The 21,597-nt window shown below is 46.6% G+C and overlaps 1 protein-coding gene across 1 annotated transcript in view; it reads left to right on the forward strand.

The window, feature by feature from the left end:
* LOC143926668 (complement component C8 beta chain-like) overlaps window positions 1–21,597 on the forward strand; it is a 96,015-nt gene that overhangs the window by 7,346 nt on the left and 67,072 nt on the right. Inside the window, exons 2-3 of the mRNA XM_077450636.1 lie at window positions 14,707–14,851; window positions 18,492–18,633. Coding sequence (XP_077306762.1) covers window positions 14,707–14,851; window positions 18,492–18,633 — 287 coding nt within the window. The remainder of the gene's footprint in view (window positions 1–14,706; window positions 14,852–18,491; window positions 18,634–21,597) is intronic.

The raw sequence follows: 21,597 nt of genomic DNA on the forward strand, positions 1-21,597 counted from the left end.
GTTGTCTTCTGGGTAATGGGTCGCGCTGTGTTCTGGGAACTCTGTGTCCCAGAACACAGTGCGCCCCATTCACAAAGCGCTGCGCGACTCGCGCATGCGCAGTAGGAAACGGGCAGTGAAGCCGTAAAGGCTCCACTGCCTGTTTCCCTTAGAAGGAATGGCGGCGCCGGGACCCAAGAGCCAAGGGACGGGTCGGCCTCGGGCGGCTGACATCGCGGGCGCCCTGGACAGGTAAGCGTGCTTATTAAGTCAGCAGCTGCAGTGTTTGCAGCTGCTGACTTTTAATTTTATTTTATTTTTTTAAACGGCCCTCCTCTTTAACATTGCACTTCTGATAACATATAAAACATATAATTATATTACTTGAGATAAAATTGCAGATGTTTAGAAAGTTAGTAAGTACATGCAAAAAATGTGTTTAAAGTGGTTAAAGACCTTCATCAGATATGATAATATACAGTCGTTTTTCTACAGTAGCTAATGATTGGGCAGGGAAATAAGAAAGAAGTATTTACTTAAAATATTACTGTTATAAGATAATGACATATTAATGATGATAATAATAATCACAAAAATAATGTTTTATTAAGCGTCTGTTTTTACTGTATATCAAAAACAAAATATCTAATAAAATATATAGATAATGAAAAATGGAAAAAAGTGGGGACCTTCAAGGTGCATACGAACACACAATAATTAAAAATTCATTATTTATTAGAATAATAACAGTAATTAAGGGGTGCTCTGAAAAAATATTTTCTTTTACAAAAGTTTTTATTATTATTAAGTGCATTCGAATACAATAGGCTTTCATACAAATCACAGTGCAGGTGTTTCACAGTATAATATTAAGTAAAGCAGGCTGTTGCCCAAACGATGCCAACATTTTCTGTGTCCGGGTGGACCCGGGTGTTCACATGACTGCAACAGAAGCTTGTCGTTCAATACTTTGACAGCCCATAGTAACCATCTACTGTAAATTGGAAAGAGCAAAGAAAGAAAGAGAAGAAAAAAAGAGGGGGAGGTTGAGGAAGAGAGAGGGGAGGGGGGGAAGAGATTGGGCTCACAGGGTATGCACAGCCGATTCTTACAATGACAATATAGCGACATCGAATCTAGGAGAATAATGATACGCGATCCAGGGCTGCCAGACACGCAGAAACTTGGCATGAGTGTCAGAAAGAACAGAAGACAATTTTTCGTTGACCATAACCTCATTTAGCCGATTCTTAACTGCCTCGAAGCTCAGGGCTGGGGTTCTCCATGCTCTGGCTATTGTCAATTTAGCTGCAGTAAAAAGATGTTGCGCCAATTGGCGCTCTGGGCGCAATAGCGCATTGATTGGTTTGCCAAGGAGCGCCTCAAACGGATCCCTTTTAAGATTTACTCGAAGCAGGCTACGGAGCAATGCATACACCCTGACCCATAGTCTGCACACTCGCGGGCACGTCCACCAAATATGGGCCATAGTGCCCTCTTGTGCACACTCCCTGAAACAAAGAGGGGAATAGGATGGGGCAAAGCGAGCCAGGCGCACCGGGGTGTAATACCACCGGTATAACACCTTATATGCATTTTCCAGAATTACTACGTTGCGTGAGCATTTGGATATGGCTAGGGTCATTGCCCGCCAGTCCTCCGGATCCTGCTTCCTCCCAAACTCCCTCTCCCATTGCAAATGATAAGTCCGCACTGGAGGTCTCCTCTTAGAGATCAGAGCTGAGTAAATCATAGATATCAGACCAGGAGAATGGGGCCTGGATCTGCAGATGCTCTCAAACGGTGTCAACCTGTAAGGGGCGTCCTGCGATCTAAGGAGACTCTGGAGGAAATGACGGATCTGCAGATATCTGTAATATTCTCGTAGCGGCAGGTCATGCGACGAGCGCAGAACATTATATGTTAAAATCCTAGTGGGAGTAAGCAAGGAATGTACGTCGCCAAATCCATTAATGGTCCACCACTTGAATTGCGCTGGGTGATCAAGACCCGGAGGGAAAAGCGGGCAACGCAAAAGCCGCAACAGTGGGAGATGGGGGGAAGCCAGTCCCGCCGAGTACTTCACCGAGTCCCAAACTCGCAGCGTATGAATCATACAAGGCCCCGTTATCTTAGGGCGATGTACAGGTGGGAGCCATGGTAATGAAGAGATTGGGATGGGGTCAGTCTCAAGCAGATCAATAGCCGCCCATAGCGGGAGTTGATACGTCTCATGGAGGTGAGAGAGCGGAGCAATGGTGGCAGCTACATAGTAGTCTCTTATATTCGGGACCGAGAGGCCCCCATCACGTCTGCTGGCGAACAGGATTTGTTTATTAATACGGGGGCGAGACGATCCCCAGATAAATTGCAGGATCCTACGCTGGTGGGTATTGAGGACGTGGGAGGGAATCGGGACGGGGAGAACCCTAAAATAGTAAAGTAGCTTTGGAAGGTACGCCATTCTGACGGCCGTTATTCTCCCAAACCACGAAAGAGGAAAAGAGGACCACGCCGACAACATATCCGTTAATTTCATGAATAATGGTGGATAATTCGCCTGATATAAAGCCTGATATGTTGATGTGAGATGGATTCCCAAATAAGGCAAGGAGGAGACCCACTGGTAAGGAAAGGCCGATTGCAAGTCCCTCAGTAACTCCGCAGAGAGGTTAGTCGACAATGCCTTCGATTTAGATGAGTTCATCTGGAGTCCTGAGAGAGACGCAAAGGTTTGCAACAATGCGTGTAAATTTGGCAGGGAAGTTCTAGGAGAGGTGACAGAAAGAAGAATGTCGTCTGCAAATAAGGAAATCTTGTGGGGGCAACCTGCTATTTCTATGCCCTTGATATCTGGATGAGCTCTGATTGCCTCCGCCAGAGGTTCCAGTGCCAACACAAAAAGAAGGGGAGACAGTGGACACCCCTGACGGGTTCCCCTGCTGACATTAAACATGGGGGATTCAAATCCATAATATTTAACTTTTGCTCGAGGGGAATCATATAGGGCAGACATCCAAGCCATAAAGGAAGTCCCGAATCCATAATGCCGTAGGACAGACATGAGATAGGGCCAGGATAAGGAGTCAAAGGCCTTATTTATATCAAGGGAGAGAAGCATGGATTCCAGAGATCGAGTCTGGGCTATATGTTGGAGTTGAACTATACGTCGTATTGCATCTCCCGCCTGTCTCTGAGGTACAAAGCCCACCTGATCTTTTTTTATTAACCGGGGAAGAAAAGAGTTTAATCGATTCGCCAGGATTTTTGTCAAGAGTTTCATATCTACATTAATGAGTGAGATAGGCCTGAAATTGGCCCAAGATGAGTGGTCACGGTCCGGTTTAGGAATCATCACCACATTTGCTGTCAGAAGATCAGGGGTGAGAGGATAGCCGTTTTTCACCGAATTGTACATTGCCACCAGGTGGGGAGCTATCACCGATGCCAGCTTCCTATAAAAAAGCGCAGTATACCCGTCAGGCCCAGGACGTTTGCCCACCTTGAGTTCTTTTATTGCTTGTAGAACTTCGGAGAGCAGAATATCTCTGTCCATGAGGGTAACGTGAGCCTCCGTTAAGGATGGGAGCGAAAGGCTTTCCAGGAAGTCCGTCGTGCCCCGAGCCACACTCCCCCCTGGTGCCTCGTATAGTTTCGCAAGGCGAAACGCGAATTCCTCCAGGACATGCTTTGGGTTTCCCGATAGGACATTGTGTCGATCCCGTAGGGTTATCGGGTTCAATCTAGGAGCAAAGGTTCGGAGTCTGTTAGCTAACATACGGTTTGGCCTATTTGCTCTCACATACCACCTCTGGCGGGACCAGCGCAATACACGCTCAGCGCCCTCCGTGAGACACAGATCAAGCTCCGATCTAGCTAATTCCAGCAACTTGCGGTTGCCCGGAGTGGGGGATTGTTTAAAGTTCTCTGATAGAGACACCAATCGGGACTCAAGCTCTTTCTGCTTTGCTTCTCTAGCCCTCTTACGGGCCGAAGCCAGACCAATTATCCGACCCCGCAACACCGCTTTATAAGCCTCCCAAAGGACCACCGGAGACTGCACCGAGCCCAAATTTTCACGAAAGTAGTCCTCCGAAGCCTTAACAATATCTGCTGTCACCCCCGCATGTGAAAGAAGGGAATCATTCATCACCCAGGGAGAAAACCGAGGTCTATCTAGGATAGAGTGACAGACTGCTAACACTGGATCATGATCCGACCAAGGGACAGCCAAAATTGAAGCCGATACCACCAACGGAAGATGACGTCTGAGCATAAACATATGGTCTATCCGTGAGTGAACCTGATGGGGGTGAGAGTAATGGGTGTAGTCCCTGCCCTGTGGATGACACTCCCTCCACAGGTCGACCAAGTCCAGCGCCAGTAAGGAGGACGCAAATTTCTTAGCCCCCGCCGATTGTCCATTTCTCTCGGGCGGATGCTTATCTAGTTTGGGATTTAATATAAGATTCGAGTCACCTGAAAGAAGGAGGGTGCCCCTGCAGTGGGACATAAGCAGGGCGCAGACATGGGTCAAGAAAGGCCCCGGATTTACATTCGGGGCATAGTACGTAAGTATGGTAACCTCCGTGTCATGAATGGTGCCTTGGAGCAAAAGGTACCGTCCGTTAGGGTCTGCAATCTGTTTAGTGCAACTAAATGGAACAGATTTTCGAAAAGCCACGAGAACCCCCCTTTGTTTAGTGGGAGCATTTGCGAAAAATACCTGAGGGAACTGAGCATCGAAGTACTTAGGATGAGAGGTCTCGGAAAAATGTGTCTCCTGTAAACAAGCAATGTCAATTTGTTGCTTGCGCAGATATTTAAAAATCTTCACCCTCTTATGGGGTGAGTTCATGCCCTGAACATTCAGGGACAACCAGTTAATCGTCATTGGGACCGCACTGAATGGCCATCAACCTTGAACCAGAGCACACGCCCTGCGAACCCAGAGGGGAAAAAAAGGGATAGAAGCAGTGAAGATAGAGAGGGAAGAAAGAAGTAATGTATCACATCAGGAAAGGTAGTAGAGTCATGCAATGCTGTGAACAAATAACTCTGTAACATTAAGGTTGCTATGAGTCGTGGGTTAACCATCCCACTACCTGGTCGGGTGTTGATTCGAACGTTAGTTCGGATCAAGTACCACATCATGAGGGTGCAGTGGTCCGTCGGAGACCACTTGGCTTAACTGAAACCATAACCATGAATATAAAGAACATGTCAACAATGGCATATAGATGTAAACCCCAAGAGCTAGTAAAAAACTGAAAACAATAACTAAAGACAAAAAGAGAAAAATTTCACCATCCCCCTCCCCCCCCCCAAAAAAAAAAACAGGTCAATACATGTGGTGACCCCCTGTCCATAAATAATCAACATGAACATGCGGTGTCAGCTAAGTGGAACCCAAACAATGCCTCAGTATACAGAGATCAGGGCCATGAGGGGCGAGGGGGGGGAAGAGGAGAAGAGAAAAAAAAAAGGGGGGGGTAGAAAAGGGAATGAGAATTTGAAAAAGCCTATGCAATCAGGGGGGGGGGGGAGGGGGGCGGCAGTCAATACCATAAGTGCATCATTTGTCCAAAAAAAATAAAAAATAAATAAAAGGACCAAAACAGGTACCCTGCCAGTCATCAGCAGCTGGCAAGGTGGATCTTTACCGTCCAGAGGTGAAAACCAGCACAGTCTGACTGTAATCAAATACCGACCAGCTTACCACTCCTCAGTATCGTGGGTCGGAGGTGTCTTGCTCCAGTCTCCTGGTGGCGTTAGTCGCAGCTTGTTCAAGAGGCTGAGGTCTCTCTGCTGTACCAAGGCAGGGAAAAAGAACAGAAACAAAGCACAAACTTGCAAAAGGTAGGGACAACATGTTTCTAGCGATGTCCGTCTGTAGAGGCTTCATGAAACCTCTGAGCCTTGAGAGTGCGGAGGGCTTGGGATCCGTGCTGTGAGGATTGTGAGGATCTCGGTGGGGCCCGAGAGGGACCCGGTCGGGCCACTGCTGCTTCGGGTTGAGAAGGAGGGAGGTCAAACTGTAGCTCCTGAAATTGCCGCCTCAGATCCGGCAAAGATGAGGCATGAAACTGACGTCCCAAATGATAAAAGGAGAGTTTAAAGGGGAACCCCCACCGGTAGCGGATGTTTCTGGCTTGCAGGATTTTCAGATAGGGCTTCATATTCCGCAGTTTAGCGATAGTGACCGGGGAAAGATCTGCGAACAATTGGAGGGAGTTTCCCTGGAATGTAATGTCCGGTAATTCCCTGGCCGCCTGGAGAAGTCGTTCCTTGGTTCTGTAGAAATGAAATTTTATAATCACATCTCTGGGGGGGCCCTCAGTTGGTTTGGGAGCGAGGGACCTATGGATCCGGTCGAATTCCAGGCGTTCCGTGGGAATATCAGGCGCAAGCTCCTGAAAGAATGCTGTAGCTGTACCCTGGAGATCCGTAATGGTCTCTGGGAGGCCGCGAATACGCAAATTTCCTCTGCGGGCCCTATTTTCTGAGTCCTCAAGTTTGTCCTGGAGTGTTACAAGTTCTGCATTCAGTTTCTCCACCTCTTCCTCATGACCCTCCAGTACCGTGGTTGTTAGGTCCATCCGTTCCTCCAACTGATTAGTGCGGTGGCCTAGCTCCTTAAGACCCTTCACCAGTTCAGCAGACAGTTTACGAGAGGCCGAGGTGATCTCGTCCCTTACTATGGTGCGGAATTTCTGTAGCAAAGCATCAGAGTTAGTGTCCACAGGGCTGGCTAGGTTAGAGGGAAACTGTGACAGGCTATCGTCAGAGTGCTGTGTGGTGTCATCAGGTTCCGGCGGTTCCGGCGCCATCTTACCCTTCCCTTTCGCCTTCCCACGGACCGGAGAGGATTTCTGCTGTGATCTGTTGCGGGGACGGTTCCGGGGTGTATTATACATACCCGCCAGCAGCCCAAAAGCGCATTCAGTAGTTGGGGCAGATGTGACAAGAAATGCTAGATGAATATGCCTTATCAGCCAAGTGTAAAGTTCCGACGGCGCGGTGCTAGGGAATTACGTTGCCATTTTCCCTGCTACCGCGTATGCACTCCCAGTTAAGGTGTACGTTATCACATGTCCATCACTAGGCCCTCCAGGGCCTCTATATACTGGGAGGATGGTATGCAGTACAGGGGGGGAGCAGAAAGTGCCTTAGGAAGTGTGAGGGGCCTGTAATGGTGGACTGGGTGTACCAAGATGGCCACCGCCTACCTCAGTCTGCAGTGTGTCCTCAGTGGTAGTGTGCAGGCTGCCAGCACCAGTCCTCTCCACCGAATTCCACTCCCAGGCCTCAGGGGGGCTCCTCCGACACCCGCTGGGTGGGTGCGTGTCACCGCTGTCCGCGCGGCCCGCGGTACGCGAGCGCGGAGGCTCCGGCGTCCCTGTAGGCCGCAAGATGGCGGCCGGCATCCAGGCAATGCGGCAGGCCTCGGGCCTAATCGCGGGGCTCCGGCCGGACCGGAGCAGTAATATCGGGATAAAAACGTTCCCGGGACTCTTGGGGAGTAGGCTGAGGTGCCCGCCGGCCTGAATCTTGCCTTGGAACGGCGGATGGATGAGGATTAACTCCCGGCCGGCGGAGCTCAGCCGAGATGCGTCCTCTCCCCAGCACTTCCGGTCACGCCCCTCTGAAAAAAATATTTTCTAAACTACTAATTCACAATAACTGTGAAAAAGATGCTTAAAACAACATACTAATACCAGAGTACAAATATGCACATATATGATGACAATCGGGGCCATCTTTAAGGCAGGGCAAAAGGGGCAGCTGCCCTGGGCCCTGTCATTGTTGTGGGGCCAAAGCAGCTGCCTCATACTTGCCAACTATCCCAGTTTAAATTCCCTTGTCCCTTGAGGTTTTAGTCCTGTGCTGTATCCCAATATCTCAGTGTGAAATGCTAGTCCTAACGCTGCCCAGATCTGCCCTATTGTGTACAGGTGACTCACCTGCAGACCCTGTGTTTACATGTAAATAACCAGCATTCATATGTAAATAGTGGGGGCATTCATAAGTAAGTAGCTGCGGCAAGCTGCATTAATATGTAAATAAAGGCAGCATTCATATGTGTATCATGCCCCCCTGCAGTGAGGAGAAGGTGTGCTGTAACCTCTAGCAACCAATCAGTGAGCAGTAATACTGTACTGTAATCTCTAGCAACCAATTAACAAGCAGACATCATTTGCTGTAACCTCTAGCAACTAATCAGTGAGCTGAAATGTGTGCTGTAACCTATAGCAACCAGTCAGTAAGCAGTAATGATATGCTGTAACCGCTGGCAACCAATCACAATTGCTGCCTGATCTGATATAGTAAACTGATTTTAAGTCTAGCTGCTATTTTTTTTATGTCTCAGAGCGGGGGGGAGTGAAATTGAATGGGGGGGGGGGGCTCAAGAAAATTTTTGCCCAGGGTCCAATCAATATTAAAGACGGCCCTGATGACAATAATTACAATGAAATATTAGTGAACATTGGTGAACCACCAAAAAAATTATAATAGTTGACAATGTAAAGTCCCAATGACGTGTCTCTACAAAGATAAATTCTGCAGATCCAAAATGTGGAAACAGATATTAATTGTGATATAGCAGCAAATCGGAAGACAAGGCTTTACGACTCCCTCCACCAGACACGCAGCAATACACCAGTTGTGAAAATGCAAGTCCAAACTGCTTACCAGATCCGTTTGACCACTTTAACCACTTGACCACTGGGCACTTAAACACCCTTAATAACCAGACCAATTTTCAGCTTTCGGTGCTCTCACATTTTGAATGACAATTACTCAGTCATGCAACACTGGACCTATATGAAATTTTTGTCCTTTTTTTCACACAAATGGAGCTTTCTTTTGGTGGTATTTAATCACCGCTGGGTTTTTTATTTTTTGTGCTATAAAAGAAAAAATACAGAAAATTCTGTAAAAAAATGAATTTTTCTTCATTTCTGTTATAAAATTTAGCAGATTAGTAATTTTTTCTTCATAAATTTTGGCCAAAATTTATACTACTACATATCTTTGGTAAAAATAAGTACAAATTGGTGGATATTATTTGGTCTTTGTGAAAGTTATAGAGTCCAAAAGCTATGGCGCCAATATCTGAAAATTGATCACACCTGAAGTACTGACGGCCTATATCAATTCTTGAGACCCTAACATGCCAGAAAAGTACAAATACCCCCCAAATGACCCCTTTTTGGAAAGAAGACATTCCAAGGTATTTAGTAAGAGGCATGATGAGTTTTTTGAAGTTGTCATTTTGTCCCACAATTCTTTGCAAAATCAAGATTTTTTTTACTTTTTTTTTTTTTTCACAAAATTGTCATATTATCAGTTTATTTCTCACACAGCATATGCATACAACAAATTACACCCCAAAACATATTCTGCTATTACTCCCGTGTACGGCGATACCACATGTGTGAGACTTTTACACAGTGCGGCCACATACAGAGGCCCAACATGCAGGGAGCGCCATCAGGCGTTCTGGAGCACCCAGGACAATTCTGACATTTCTCTCCTACATGTAAAAATCATCATTTATTTGCTAGAAAATTACATCGAATCCCAAAACATTATATATGTTTTTTTAGCAAACACCCTGGAGAATACAATGGTGGTCGTTGCAACTTTTTATCTCGCACGGTATTTGTGCAGCAATTTTTCGAATGCTTTTTTTTGGAAAAAAAACTGTTTTGTGCTTAAAAAAAAAAAAAACACAGTAAAGTTAGCCCAATTTTTGCATAATGTGAAAGATGAAGTTACACTGAGTAAATCGATACCTAACATGTCACTCTTCAAAATTGCACAGGCTCGTGGAATGGCGCCAAACGTCGCTACTTAAAAATCCCCATAGGCGACGATTTAATTTTTTTTTTACTGGTTATATGTTTTGAGTTACAGAGGAGGTCTAGGGCTAGAATTATTGCTCTCGCTCCAACGTACGCAGTGATACCTCACATGTGTGGTTTGAACACCGTTTTCATATGTGGGCGGGACTTACGTATGCGTTCGCTTCTGCATGCGAGCACATGGGGACAGGGGCGCTTTAAAAAAAAAAAAAAAATTTTTATTGTTCATTTTACTTTATTTATTTTAGTTTGACATTTTTTTCCCCAAAAATAAATTTTTTGATCACTTTTATTCCTATTACAAGGAATGTAAACATCCCTTGTAATAGGAATATGGCATGACAGGTCCTCTTTACAGTGAGATGTGGGGTCAATAAGACCCCGCATCTCACCTCTAAGTTGGGAAGCCTGAAAAAAAAAAAAAAAAAGATTCTGGATTTGATAGTATTGGCGAGTCGGTAGAAGCACCGGAGGGCGGCGGGAGGGGGGGGGGTGTCTATGGCTGGGTATTGCAGGGTATCACCGACTATGGCTGGGTATGGCTGGGTATATCAGAGTATGGCTGGGTATCTCAGAGTATGGCGTTGCAGAGTATTGCGTTGCAGAGCATTGCAGGATATTGGAGGGTGTTGCAGAGCATTACAGAGTGTTGCACGGTATTGGCGGGTGTTGCAGAGCATTGCAGAGTGTTGCAGGATATTGGTGGGTGTTGCAGAGCATTGCAGAGTGTTGCAGAGCATTGCAGAGTGTTGCAGGGTATTGGCGGGTGTTGCAGAGCATTGCAGAGTGTTGCACGGTATTGGCGGGTCTTGCAGAGCATTGCAGAGTGTTGCAGGGTATTGGTGGGTGTTGCAGAGCATTGCAGAGTGTTGCAGAGCATTGCAGAGTGTTGCAGGGTATTGCAGGGTATTGCAGGGTATTGCAGGGTATTGCAGAGTAATGCAGGGTAATGCAGAGTAATGCAGAGTAATGCAGAGTAATGGCAGGGTATTGCAGAGTATTGCAGTGTAATGCAGACTATTGCAGGGTAATGCAGAGTATTGCAGGGTAATGCAGAGTAATGCAGAGTAATGCAGGGTAATGCAGAGTAATGCAGAGTAATGCAGGGTATTGCAGAGTAATGCAGAGTAATGCAGGGTATTGCAGGGTATTGCAGAGTAATGCAGAGTAATGGCAGAGTATTTGCAGGGAATTGAGGGGTTAATTTTCGGTGAGCAGCGATGTGGGCACTGCAGATGCAGCCCACATCGCTGCTGACACCGATCTCCTCCCCCTCCGCTGTTCCGATCGGTACAGAGAGGGGGAGGGAGGAACCGGCGTCATAACATGACGCCGGTTTGTTTACAAGTGATCACTCCGTCATTTGATGGAGCGATCACGTGGTAAACGGCCGCGACGAGCGGCCGTTTACCGTGATCCGTGATGCGCCGGGTCCTGTGGACCCGGCGGTCACGGATGCTCTCGAGTGCGCGCCCCAGGGGGCGCGCGAGAGCGGAATTCTGGGAGGACGTCATATGACGGCCTCCCACAGTTAAGAAACCGCCCTAAAGCCGTCATTCGGCTATAGAGCGGTTATTAAGTGGTTAATTAAAAAGTAAGTCAAACAACGCCTGTACAGGATAATGCCTGCTCATATGGATACTGATGGAAATGATAGTAGATGGTATATCTCTCTTCACAGACTCAAGCGGCAAATATGAAAAAATACAAAAGGATCCATAGCGTAATGCCGCGTACACACGGTCAAACTGTATGATGTACTTAGTCTGGCGGAAAAGTACGCCAGACTGTCCGTCGGAATTTCCGAACGGGCTACTTGCCCACACACGGCACTTTTTGAGCGGACTAATACGGCGTACTAAGTCCGCCGTACTATCCGCCCTACTTTTGAAATGAACGGACTCGCCCACACACGCGGAGGAAAGTCCGCTCATTTCGAGCGCGTCTCCAGGTAGGCGGGGCCCGCGAAGGAGACGTCGCTGGCCCCGTCGCCTGGTATGGACTTAAAGGGGAACCCCAACGCCGAAAAAAATCAGCGTAGGGGTCCCCCCCAAGTCCACAACAGACCCTTGTCCGAGCACGCTATCCGGCCGGCCAGGAAAGGGGGGCGAGCGAGCGCCCCCCCCTCCTGAGCCGTACCAGGCCGCGTGCCCTCAACATGGGGGGTGCCTTGGGGAAGGGGGGGCCGCGCGGCCCCCCCACCCCAAAGCACCTTGTCCCCATGTTGATGAGGACAAGGGCCTCTTCCCGACAACCCTGGCCGTTGGTTGTCGGGGTCTGCGGGCGGGGGGCTTATCGGAATCCGGGAGCCCCCTTTAATAAGGGGGCCCCCTGGATACCGGCCCCCCACCCTATGTGAATGAGTATGGGGTACAATGTACCCCTACCCATTCACCTGTAAAATAAAAGTACAAAAAAAAACACAACACACGTGATAAAATACTTTATTGCACAGCTCCGGGGGTCTTCCGTCTTCGGGGGTCTTCTCGCCGGACTCCTCCGCTATCTTCTTGTAGCTCTTTTGCTAGCGGAGGAGTCCGGCTTTCTTCCTCGCCGCCGGCCTCTTCTCCCGACTTCGGGGGTTTTGTCCCCCTCTTCGGTTCTTCTGCCGGGCCCCCGCGCCTTCTTATAGCTCTTTTACAGGTGGTGGCCCGGTCTTCTGTCGCTGCCGCCGCCTTCCGTTCTTCTTCTTCTTCTTCTCCTTCTTCTCCTGGAGATGTTGACTCGACGATCTCTCCGGCCACAATGCCAGGGCCGCGCTGCGCGGCCACTTATATAGGGACAAGGGGCGGTGTCACATGGCTTTATGTCACATGGGTTGGTGTCACATGGTGACCCCGCCCCCTTACGATGTCATAGTCCCCATGTAACATCAACCCATGTGACCAACCCATGTGACATAAAGCCATGTGACACCGCCCCTTGTCCCTATATAAGTGGCCGCGCAGCGCGTCCCTGGCATTGTGGCCGGAGAGATCGTCGAGTCAACATCTCCAGGAGAAGAAGGAGAAGAAGAAGAAGAAGAACGGAAGGCGGCGGCGGCGACAAAAGACCGGGCCACCGCCTGTAAAAGAGCTATAAGAAGGCGCGGTGGCCCGGCAGAAGAACCGAAGAGGGGGACAAGACCCCCGAAGTCGGGAGAAGAGGCCGGCGGCGAGGAAGAAAGCCGGGCTCCTCCGGGTGGGAAAAGTCCGCTCATTTCAAAAGTACGGCGGACTGGCATACACACGGCCGGATTGTCCGCCGAAATGCGAGTACGACGGACAGAATTTCGAAAAAACCGAAATTCTTAGTACGCCGGACTGCACGCTGAAAAAGTCAGCTGAAGCCCACACACGAGCGGACTGTCCGCTGAAATGTGTTTCGGCGGACTAAGTACGCCATACAGTCCGCTCGTGTGTACGCGGCATAATACTGACTTTAATAAAAAATAAATAAAAAACAGACAGCCAAAAGGCTCCTTACATGGTTGTGTGCCTGACCTGGCACTGGGGCTGCTCGCTCTGACCGAAAGACTCACTCTCCGACCAAACGAAAAGGTCCTTCCGCATTCGATATTGGCGTGCGTTCCAGGCTCACAGACCGGCAAACGAGAGGGCCGGAAGTGGCGTCGAAAAGCGTGACCGAGTACCGCTCCGACGTACGTTTCGCTGTTAACGTCTTCAGGAAGCGTGGATTAATAATTAAACATTCATTATTTATTAGAAGTCAATAAAATTCATCTTGTAAAACAGATATTTTCAACAGTTACATATATCACATTGAATAAAAAAAATGATGCTTCCACTTTACATGTTTCGCCAAATATTTACACAGCTTCTTCAGGAGAATATGCATCAATTGAAATTAAATAATAATGAATAATAATGAATTCATGAAAGAAAATGTACAGTACATGATGATTATAAACAGCTATTTAAAAAAAAAAATATATTGTAATTATATAATTATGATAAAATAATTCAAATAACATCAATACAGTGGTAAAATATATAACGTGTAGGTATATATATGTAGGAGGAAAAAGTACATGCAAAAATTAGCTTCAACCACTTCAACCCCGGAAGAATTGGCTACTCAATGACCAGGCCATTTTTTTTTTTTGCGATATGGCACTGCGTCACTTTAACTGACAATTGCGCAGTCGTGCGACACTGTACCCAAACAGAGAGAGATACTGTTCGTAATTGCTGGAGCACTGATAAGCCTTGTTTTAACGCTCGTTTGGGAGTATTATTATTCTTGTTATATTTTATAAATACATTTTATCTTTGGTAATGCACGAGGTCGGTGCTCCCTCCTTTTCTTTCTATATGTTAGCCCTTGTACACACGGTCGGAGATTCCGACAACCAAATCCGTCGGATTTTGTCCGACGGATTTTGTCCGAAACTGTTGTATACACACGGTCGGACAAAGTTGTCGGAAAATCTGACGTTAAGACGTTATTTCGTTACGACTGGACTACGTTCAGGCTAGTAGCCAATAGCTTTGGTGTAGGAATTTTATCTGAGCATACGTGGCACTTTGTCTGATCGGATACTCCGACGGAAACAGTCCGATGCAGACCACACACAGTCGGAATATCCCACAAAACGGTCCGATCGGACACATTCCGTCGGAATCTCCGACTGTGTGTACAAGGGCTTAGAGATTAACTCTGCAAACCAGGGGTTGGTGAGAGATAAAGGCCACTGGCAAGGTGAGTTTATGACTTGTTTGTTTTTGGGCTTCTGGACATACATTGGTAGCATTCAAGAGATATACAACCATAGACCTTGCTGTTGGTTATTTATTGTCTGAAAGTAACAGTTCTCAAACAAGAGTTACTATTATATTGGTATTTTCTACACATGTAGTTGCGAGCTACAAGGAAGTGAAGCCAACAATGGTCTTACGAAGAAGCGGTGGGCGAGATCGGTGGCAAACGAGCCAACTCCTATAGACTGTGTGATGAGCAGCTGGTCGTCTTGGAGCGGGTGTGACCCATGTATGAAAAAAAGAGTAAGTACTGAATGTTTGTCAGGGAGGCTTAAACAGAGTACTCACACTTCTTAAGCCTGGTACACATGATCAGATTTTCATTGGACAAAGCGTAGGACTTTTGTCTGAGGGGTGTTGGCCAGGAACTTGTATTGCATACAAATGGCAAAGAATTGTCGGCCAACGAACACGAAACTGCGTGATTTTCCAGCTCTTTAGCACCACCCTTTGGGTAACTTCTGCTAATGTTGTGTTATGGTGAGCATTGCTTCTGAGCATGCGTGTTTGTACTTTGGAGTTTTGTCCGACGGACTTGTGTACACACGATCGGAAAATCCGACAATCCACAATTGTTGGCAGACAATTTTAAAGCATGCTACACATTTGCTACACATGCTTCCCCACATTTGTCTGGAAAATCTGACAACAATTGTCCGATGGAGCATACAAACAACAGCCTGCCATCACACAATCCCCGTCGGATAATCTGATTGTGGGTACGAGGCTTTAGAGTCCAAGTTTGGTGTAAATTTAAGCTCCAGAGAACACTCCACACAATTTACTAAATTCTCCATTGGGGGTGGGCACATTATTCGACACATCTGCTGCTCCATTATCATTATAAATAATGAGCACAATTCCTCAACCCCCCTCCCCCCCACCCCCGAGTACACATCCTCCCCTCCCACTCCAAAACCTCCCACCCAGCACAAATCCCCCCCCCCCCTACATTTCCCCTCCTAGCACAAATACGCTCTGATCATCCTTACTAGCATAAATCCCCCACCTAACACCATTCCTCTTCCCCTCTCTAACAAGTCACCTCTTCTAGAGTAAACACCTAAAATCCCCCCTCCTATCACAAATCTTCTTCCGACACCCCCTCCCCCAACACAAATCACCCCCCAAATGCCCTTTCCTAGCGCACACACCCAAATTTCCCCTCCTAGAAAAATTCTTACCCTGTGCTGCACTCAAAATGTCCCCACTCAACACAAATCCTCTCCCTCCAATCTCCTCATGATGCCCCCCCACCTCACATGATACCACAATGCCCAGAGCACCCCTTGTCCCAGCCCTGGGCATGGCCATCGGCTCAATAATATTTTTTTTAATAACTCAATAAGGTGCAAATAAGTTTGAAGTGGGGCCTTCTTTTTTCTTGGTGTGTCATACATGCTAGCAAGGAGGAGATGTGCTTAGAACCAGCACCTCATGCTGACAATTATGGGAAAACAGACCAGTGCAGTGCCCTCCTAGTTTAGGGCATGCTGCTAGGTACATTTTGATTTTTCACCCCTGCATTCAGTGGAGCAGAGGTTGATTATGTGGGACAGCTTAGTGTTTCACAGGCTGATGCTCTGCTGCTTTCCATTGCCTTCTAGAGGATTCTGTAAGTATAGTGCAGTGATGGCGAACCTTGGCACCCCAGATGTTTTGGAACTACATTTCCCATGATGCTCTTGCACTCTGCAGTGTACTGGAGCATCATGGGAAATGTAGTTCCAAAACATCTGGGGTGCCAAGGTTCGCCATCACTGGTATAGTGGAAGGAAGAGCAGAACAGGCAACCTGAATATTTATAGAACTCCAACCAATTTATTGGGAGGTGCGCCCAGAAGGTGGTGTGAGAGTGCATAAATAGTCTAAGCAGGGCCGTCTTTAAGGCAGGGCAAAAGGGGCAGCTGCCCTGGGTCCTGTCATTGTTGTGGGGCCCAAAACAGCTGCCTCTTACTTGCCAACTATCCAGATTTAAGTTCCCTTGTTCCTTGAAGTTTTATTCCTGTGCTGTGTCCTAATATCTGTGTGAAGTGCTGGTACTAATGCTGCCCAGCTCTGCCCTATTGTTGTGTGCAAGTGACTCACCTGCAGACCCTGTGTTTACATATAAATAACCGGCATTCATATGTAAATAGCGGCGACAATACTAAATAAATAGCTGCGGCTTGCGGCATTGATATGTAAATAAAGGTGGCATTCCTATGTATATCATGCTCCCCTGCTGTGAGGAGGGGATGTGCTGTAACCTCTAGCAACTAATCAGTGAGCCTTAACGTGTGCTGTAACCTCTAGCAACTAGTCAGTAAGCAGTAATGCTATGCTGTAACTGCTGGCAACCAATCGCAATTGCTGCCTGATCTAATACAGAAAACTGATTTTAGGTCTAGCTGCTATTTATTGTATGTCTCAGAGTAGGTGGAGAGGGAAATTGCATGGGGGGGCCCCAAGAAAAATTTTGCCCAGGGTCCAATCTATATTAAAGACGGCCCTGAGTCTAAGGCCTGGGCAGCAGAGAGATAGCTTTAAAGTAGACATTGAGGTAACAGCTAGGCTTAGCTTGGGGGGCTTTTTCGCAGATCCATTGTCCAGGGATTGAGTTGGGTCAGGAGGAAGTTGGTGGGAAAGAGTCCAAGTGTTCTGTGGTGGTGTAAGTCTACATCTCCCACACTAGGAAGAGCCTGGTGCCGGTGGATATCAGCAGGAGGCAACCGGTGATCCTGTGCCTAAGTGAGTAAATGTCCCCCCAATGCTGAAGGGAAATGATCGTATGTAGCTTTTAAACTCCTGAGGGAGTACAAGTCACCAGCAGATTTAGGAATCCAGTGCAACTAGAATTGCAGTCAGAAGTTTGAGAAGTCCAGCCAGAATTTGAGTCCTCAAAGACCTTGTACATACGATCGGAGATTCCAACGGAATGTGTCCTATCGGACCGTTTTGTCAGATAATCCGACTGTGTGTGGTATGCATCGGACTGTTTCCGTCGGAATATCCGTCGGACCCAATTTTCCAACTTGTTGGAAATATTTTCCAACAAACTGGTCCGATCGGACATATTCCGATCATGTGTAGAGAATTTCCGATCGGACAAAGTGCCACGCATGCTCAGATCAAATTCCTACATCAAAGCTATTGGCTACTAGCGTGAATGTAGTCCAGTCGTAACGAAATAACGTCCTCACGTTCTGAACGATCGGATTTTCCGACAACTTGGTCCGACCGTGTGTATGCAACAGTTTCGGACACAATCCGTCGGACAAAATCCAACGGATTTGGTTGGCAGAATGTCCGACCGTGTGTACAAGGGCAAATTGTTCAGTTGCAGTTTGCCGGGGTATCCCATGTTCTCTACCCCTGTCCAAGTTAATTGTTCCAATAAAAGCCCCAGACTGTTTTTTGAGCCAGAGGAAGAATTAAGAAAAATGCGGTGTGCCTGGCTGTGTGCACCCTAGAGGGGGGAAATAGGACCAAATTCACCAGTGGCTCCTTAGGAGTGTACTGCACCAGGAAATGGAAGAGGGGTTATGTATACGGTAAATGGAAAGAACTGCAAAATCCTTTATCAATGTCACATCTTGGTAACTGGGTTTCTACCCTATCCTAGAATATGTACGGAATGGAAAATCTGTGTTTTATACATCAGCCTGTATTCTCATTTGGGGGATTTCACTTCCAGGTTCTAACCATTTGCTACTCTAATAAAAAAAAAAAAAAAAAAAAAGGTTTCAGACTTAGATACACTTTAATAAATTCCCCCTACCTATGCCAACAGGTAGAAGCCTTATTCATACTATAATATCCAGATACACTATTCAAGGATTATTTTTAAAGGCATGGGCAATGGAAAAGTACACTCTTCTGATAATGTTTTCAATTTGCACAGTATCGATTTACTCAAATGACCCAAGTGCCACAGTTCCGTGGTGAGCGATGTGACATCATAGACCGTGAGGAGGAGTCATGTGTGACCAGCAGCCTTTGCAGGAACAACAAGAGATGTGAAGGCTTCCAGTGTGTGGGGTCTGGTAAGAATCTATTTAATGTTTCTGACCAATCACCATTATACTGTACACCTAAGAATTCAGACCTGAGGGACCAAAAAGCTGTTCATTTATTCTTCCTCAAAGATGTCTTCATAAAGAGGTTAAAAGTGCCTTTGCAGGAACAACAAGAGATGTGAAGGCTTCCAGTGTGCGGGGTCTGGTGAGAATCTATTTGGTGTGTCTGACCAATCACGATTATTCTGAACTAAGCATGAGGGACCAAAAAACTCCTCACTTATTCTTCCTCAAAGATATCTTCATAAAGAGGTAAAAAGTGTTAGCCAATCCATCCATATAGGGGAGGACCTGCTATAGTCTAGGTACTGGCCAGCACATACTATGCTTTGGTGCCCTTCAATTACATTGTGTAGGGTGTGTTATGATGAAAGCAGAGCAGGATCATACACGAGGCAACCTAGACAGGAGCCTAGGTTGGTGTCCAAGAGACCCAACTTAATCTTTCATGTGGCTGCAGGCATGTACTGGCCATCGGGACTACCGGGAGTTTCCCGGTGGGCCGATGACTCAGTGGGCCACTCTGATGTAAGGGGGCTGGTGATAGGACACTCTGATGTAAAGAGGCTGGTGATAGGACACTCTGATGTAAGGGGGCTGCTGATGGGACACTCTGATGTAAGAGGGTGCTGATGGGACACTCTGATGTAAGGGGGCTGCTGATGGGACACTCTGATGTAAGAGGGTGATGATGGGATACTCTGATGTAAGGGGGCTGCCGATGGGACACTCTGATGTAAGGGGGTGCCGATGGGACACTCTGATGTAAAGGGCTGCTGATGGGACACTCTGATGTAAGGGGGCTGCTCATGGGACACTCTGATGTAAGGGGGTGCTGATGGGACACTCTGTTGTAAGGGGGCTGGTAATGGGACACTCTGATGTAAGGGGGTGATGATGGGACACTCTGATGTAAGGGGGCTGCCGATGGGACACTCTGATGTAAGGGGGTGCCGATGGGACACTCTGATGTAAAGGGCTGCTGATGGGACACTCTGATGTAAGGGGGCTGCTCATGGGACACTCTGATGTAAGGGGGTGCTGATGGGACACTCTGTTGTAAGGGGGCTGGTAATGGGACACTCTGATGTAAGGGGGTGCTGATGGGACACTCAAAATGTAAGTGGGCTGGTCTGGATGAAGTCCAGGGCCAAATTTCTGTCCCAGTCCAGCCCTGTGTGGCTGCAAGAAACCAGAGGGATAGCAGAATTGGTCAAAATTGTGCACCTGCCTGTCTCTTCAGAAAGAAGGATGTACTGTTGTAGAAGAGACATTGCAGTACAGACTATGCAAATAAAGAAGCTTCTTCTCTGTGCCCTGTTGCAATCCTAGTCATTGTCCTTCAAAAGGATGGGAAGGCCAAAGTTTCTACCTTTCCCAGAGACCTGAGGGACCAAAAAGCTGTGCACTTATTTTTCCTGAAAGATGTCTTCATAAAGAGGTTTAAAGTGTTAGCCAATCCATCCTTATAGGACGGACCTCCTATTGTCCATGTGCTGGCCAACACATACTATCATTTGGTGCCCTTCAATTGCATTTTGTAGGGTGTGTTATAATGAGGGCAGAGCAAGATCATCCATGAGGCAAACAGAGAAAAGCAGCTGCTCCCAGATTATGTATCCATGAGGCAACCTAGACAGGAGCCTAGGACCTGTTTGATGTCCAAGAGACCCAACTTCAACCCTTATGCGGCCACAGTAAACCAGAGAGATTGCAGAATTGGTAAAAGATGTGCACCTCACCTGACTGTCTCTACAGAAAGAAGGATGTACAGTTGGTGACGAGGCACGACAGTACGCACTTTGCAAATGAAGAAAGCTTTTTCTCTGTGCCTATTGCTATCCTAGTCATTGTCATTTGAAGGGATGGGGAAGGCCAAAGTTGATACCTTTCCCAGAGCCCCGTTCTGCCCTAATTGTTTTCTGAATGATGGTCTTTGACAGTTAACACAACTTTTTTTTTTTTTAAATCAAATTTAAATAATTTAAATATGTTAAAGGGGTTGTAAAGGTTCGTTTTTTTTTTTTTTCTAAATAGGTTCCTTTAAGCTAGTGCATTCTTGGTTCACTTATCTTTTCCTTTGATTTCCCTTCTAAATGTTTTTTTTTCTTTGTTTTCTTTGTCTGAATTTCTCACTTCCTGTTCCTCCTCAGTAAGCTGTTCAGTAAGCTGTTCTGGCTGACTAACCACCGCTCGGATGATGGTGTGAAGTTTACTGAGGAGAAACAGGAAGTGAGATATTCAGACAAAGAAAAAAAACATTTAGAAGGGAAATCGAAGGAAAAGGTAAGTGAACCAACAATGCACTAGCTTAAAGGAACCTATGTAGAAATTAAAAAATGAAACTTTACAACCCCTTTAAGGACCATATTTACAGAGGCCCGTCTCCCACCAAAACACTACAGAATCACTCACATTCACCTACTCAGGTCATATAAACCGTTTACTTCCAATGAATTTTGATTGCATTTCAATAAAATTACATTAAAGTAACATGTAGTCATAATAAGCATGTACCACAGACAATAGTAGATAATTGGGTTAGAGTCATATATATATTTCTTCTTGTGTTTAAAAATTGGAGAGATCATGTCACCTGTATGCAGGAAAACCTTAGCCTTAGTATAGGCAGTCTCAACTCTAAGTTTTGATGTCCATTTAAAACAAATTGACCCAATTTGTTCAAAAGAGTACAACTATATAAGTATAATCAAAAGGTATTATACTAACTTGGAACTTGAAAGAAGAGATAGGAAATACTTTTGCAGAGTAGAAGGAACAGTTAGGTAGGGTTTTAGGGACAAGGTAGAGGGATGTTGGGTGGAAGGGAAAGAGAATAGACGTGCAGTTGGTTTCGTTCCAAATTAATATTCAGATGATTTTTTTTGTTATTTGGAGATTCGGATATATCCGAATACCCGTATTACAATA

The sequence above is a fragment of the Lithobates pipiens genome, unplaced genomic scaffold (genome assembly GCF_037356315.1).
Source record: "Lithobates pipiens isolate NorthernLeopardFrog02 unplaced genomic scaffold, aLitPip1_a1.2 Scaffold_23, whole genome shotgun sequence".
Classification (NCBI taxonomy): domain Eukaryota; kingdom Metazoa; phylum Chordata; class Amphibia; order Anura; family Ranidae; genus Lithobates; species Lithobates pipiens.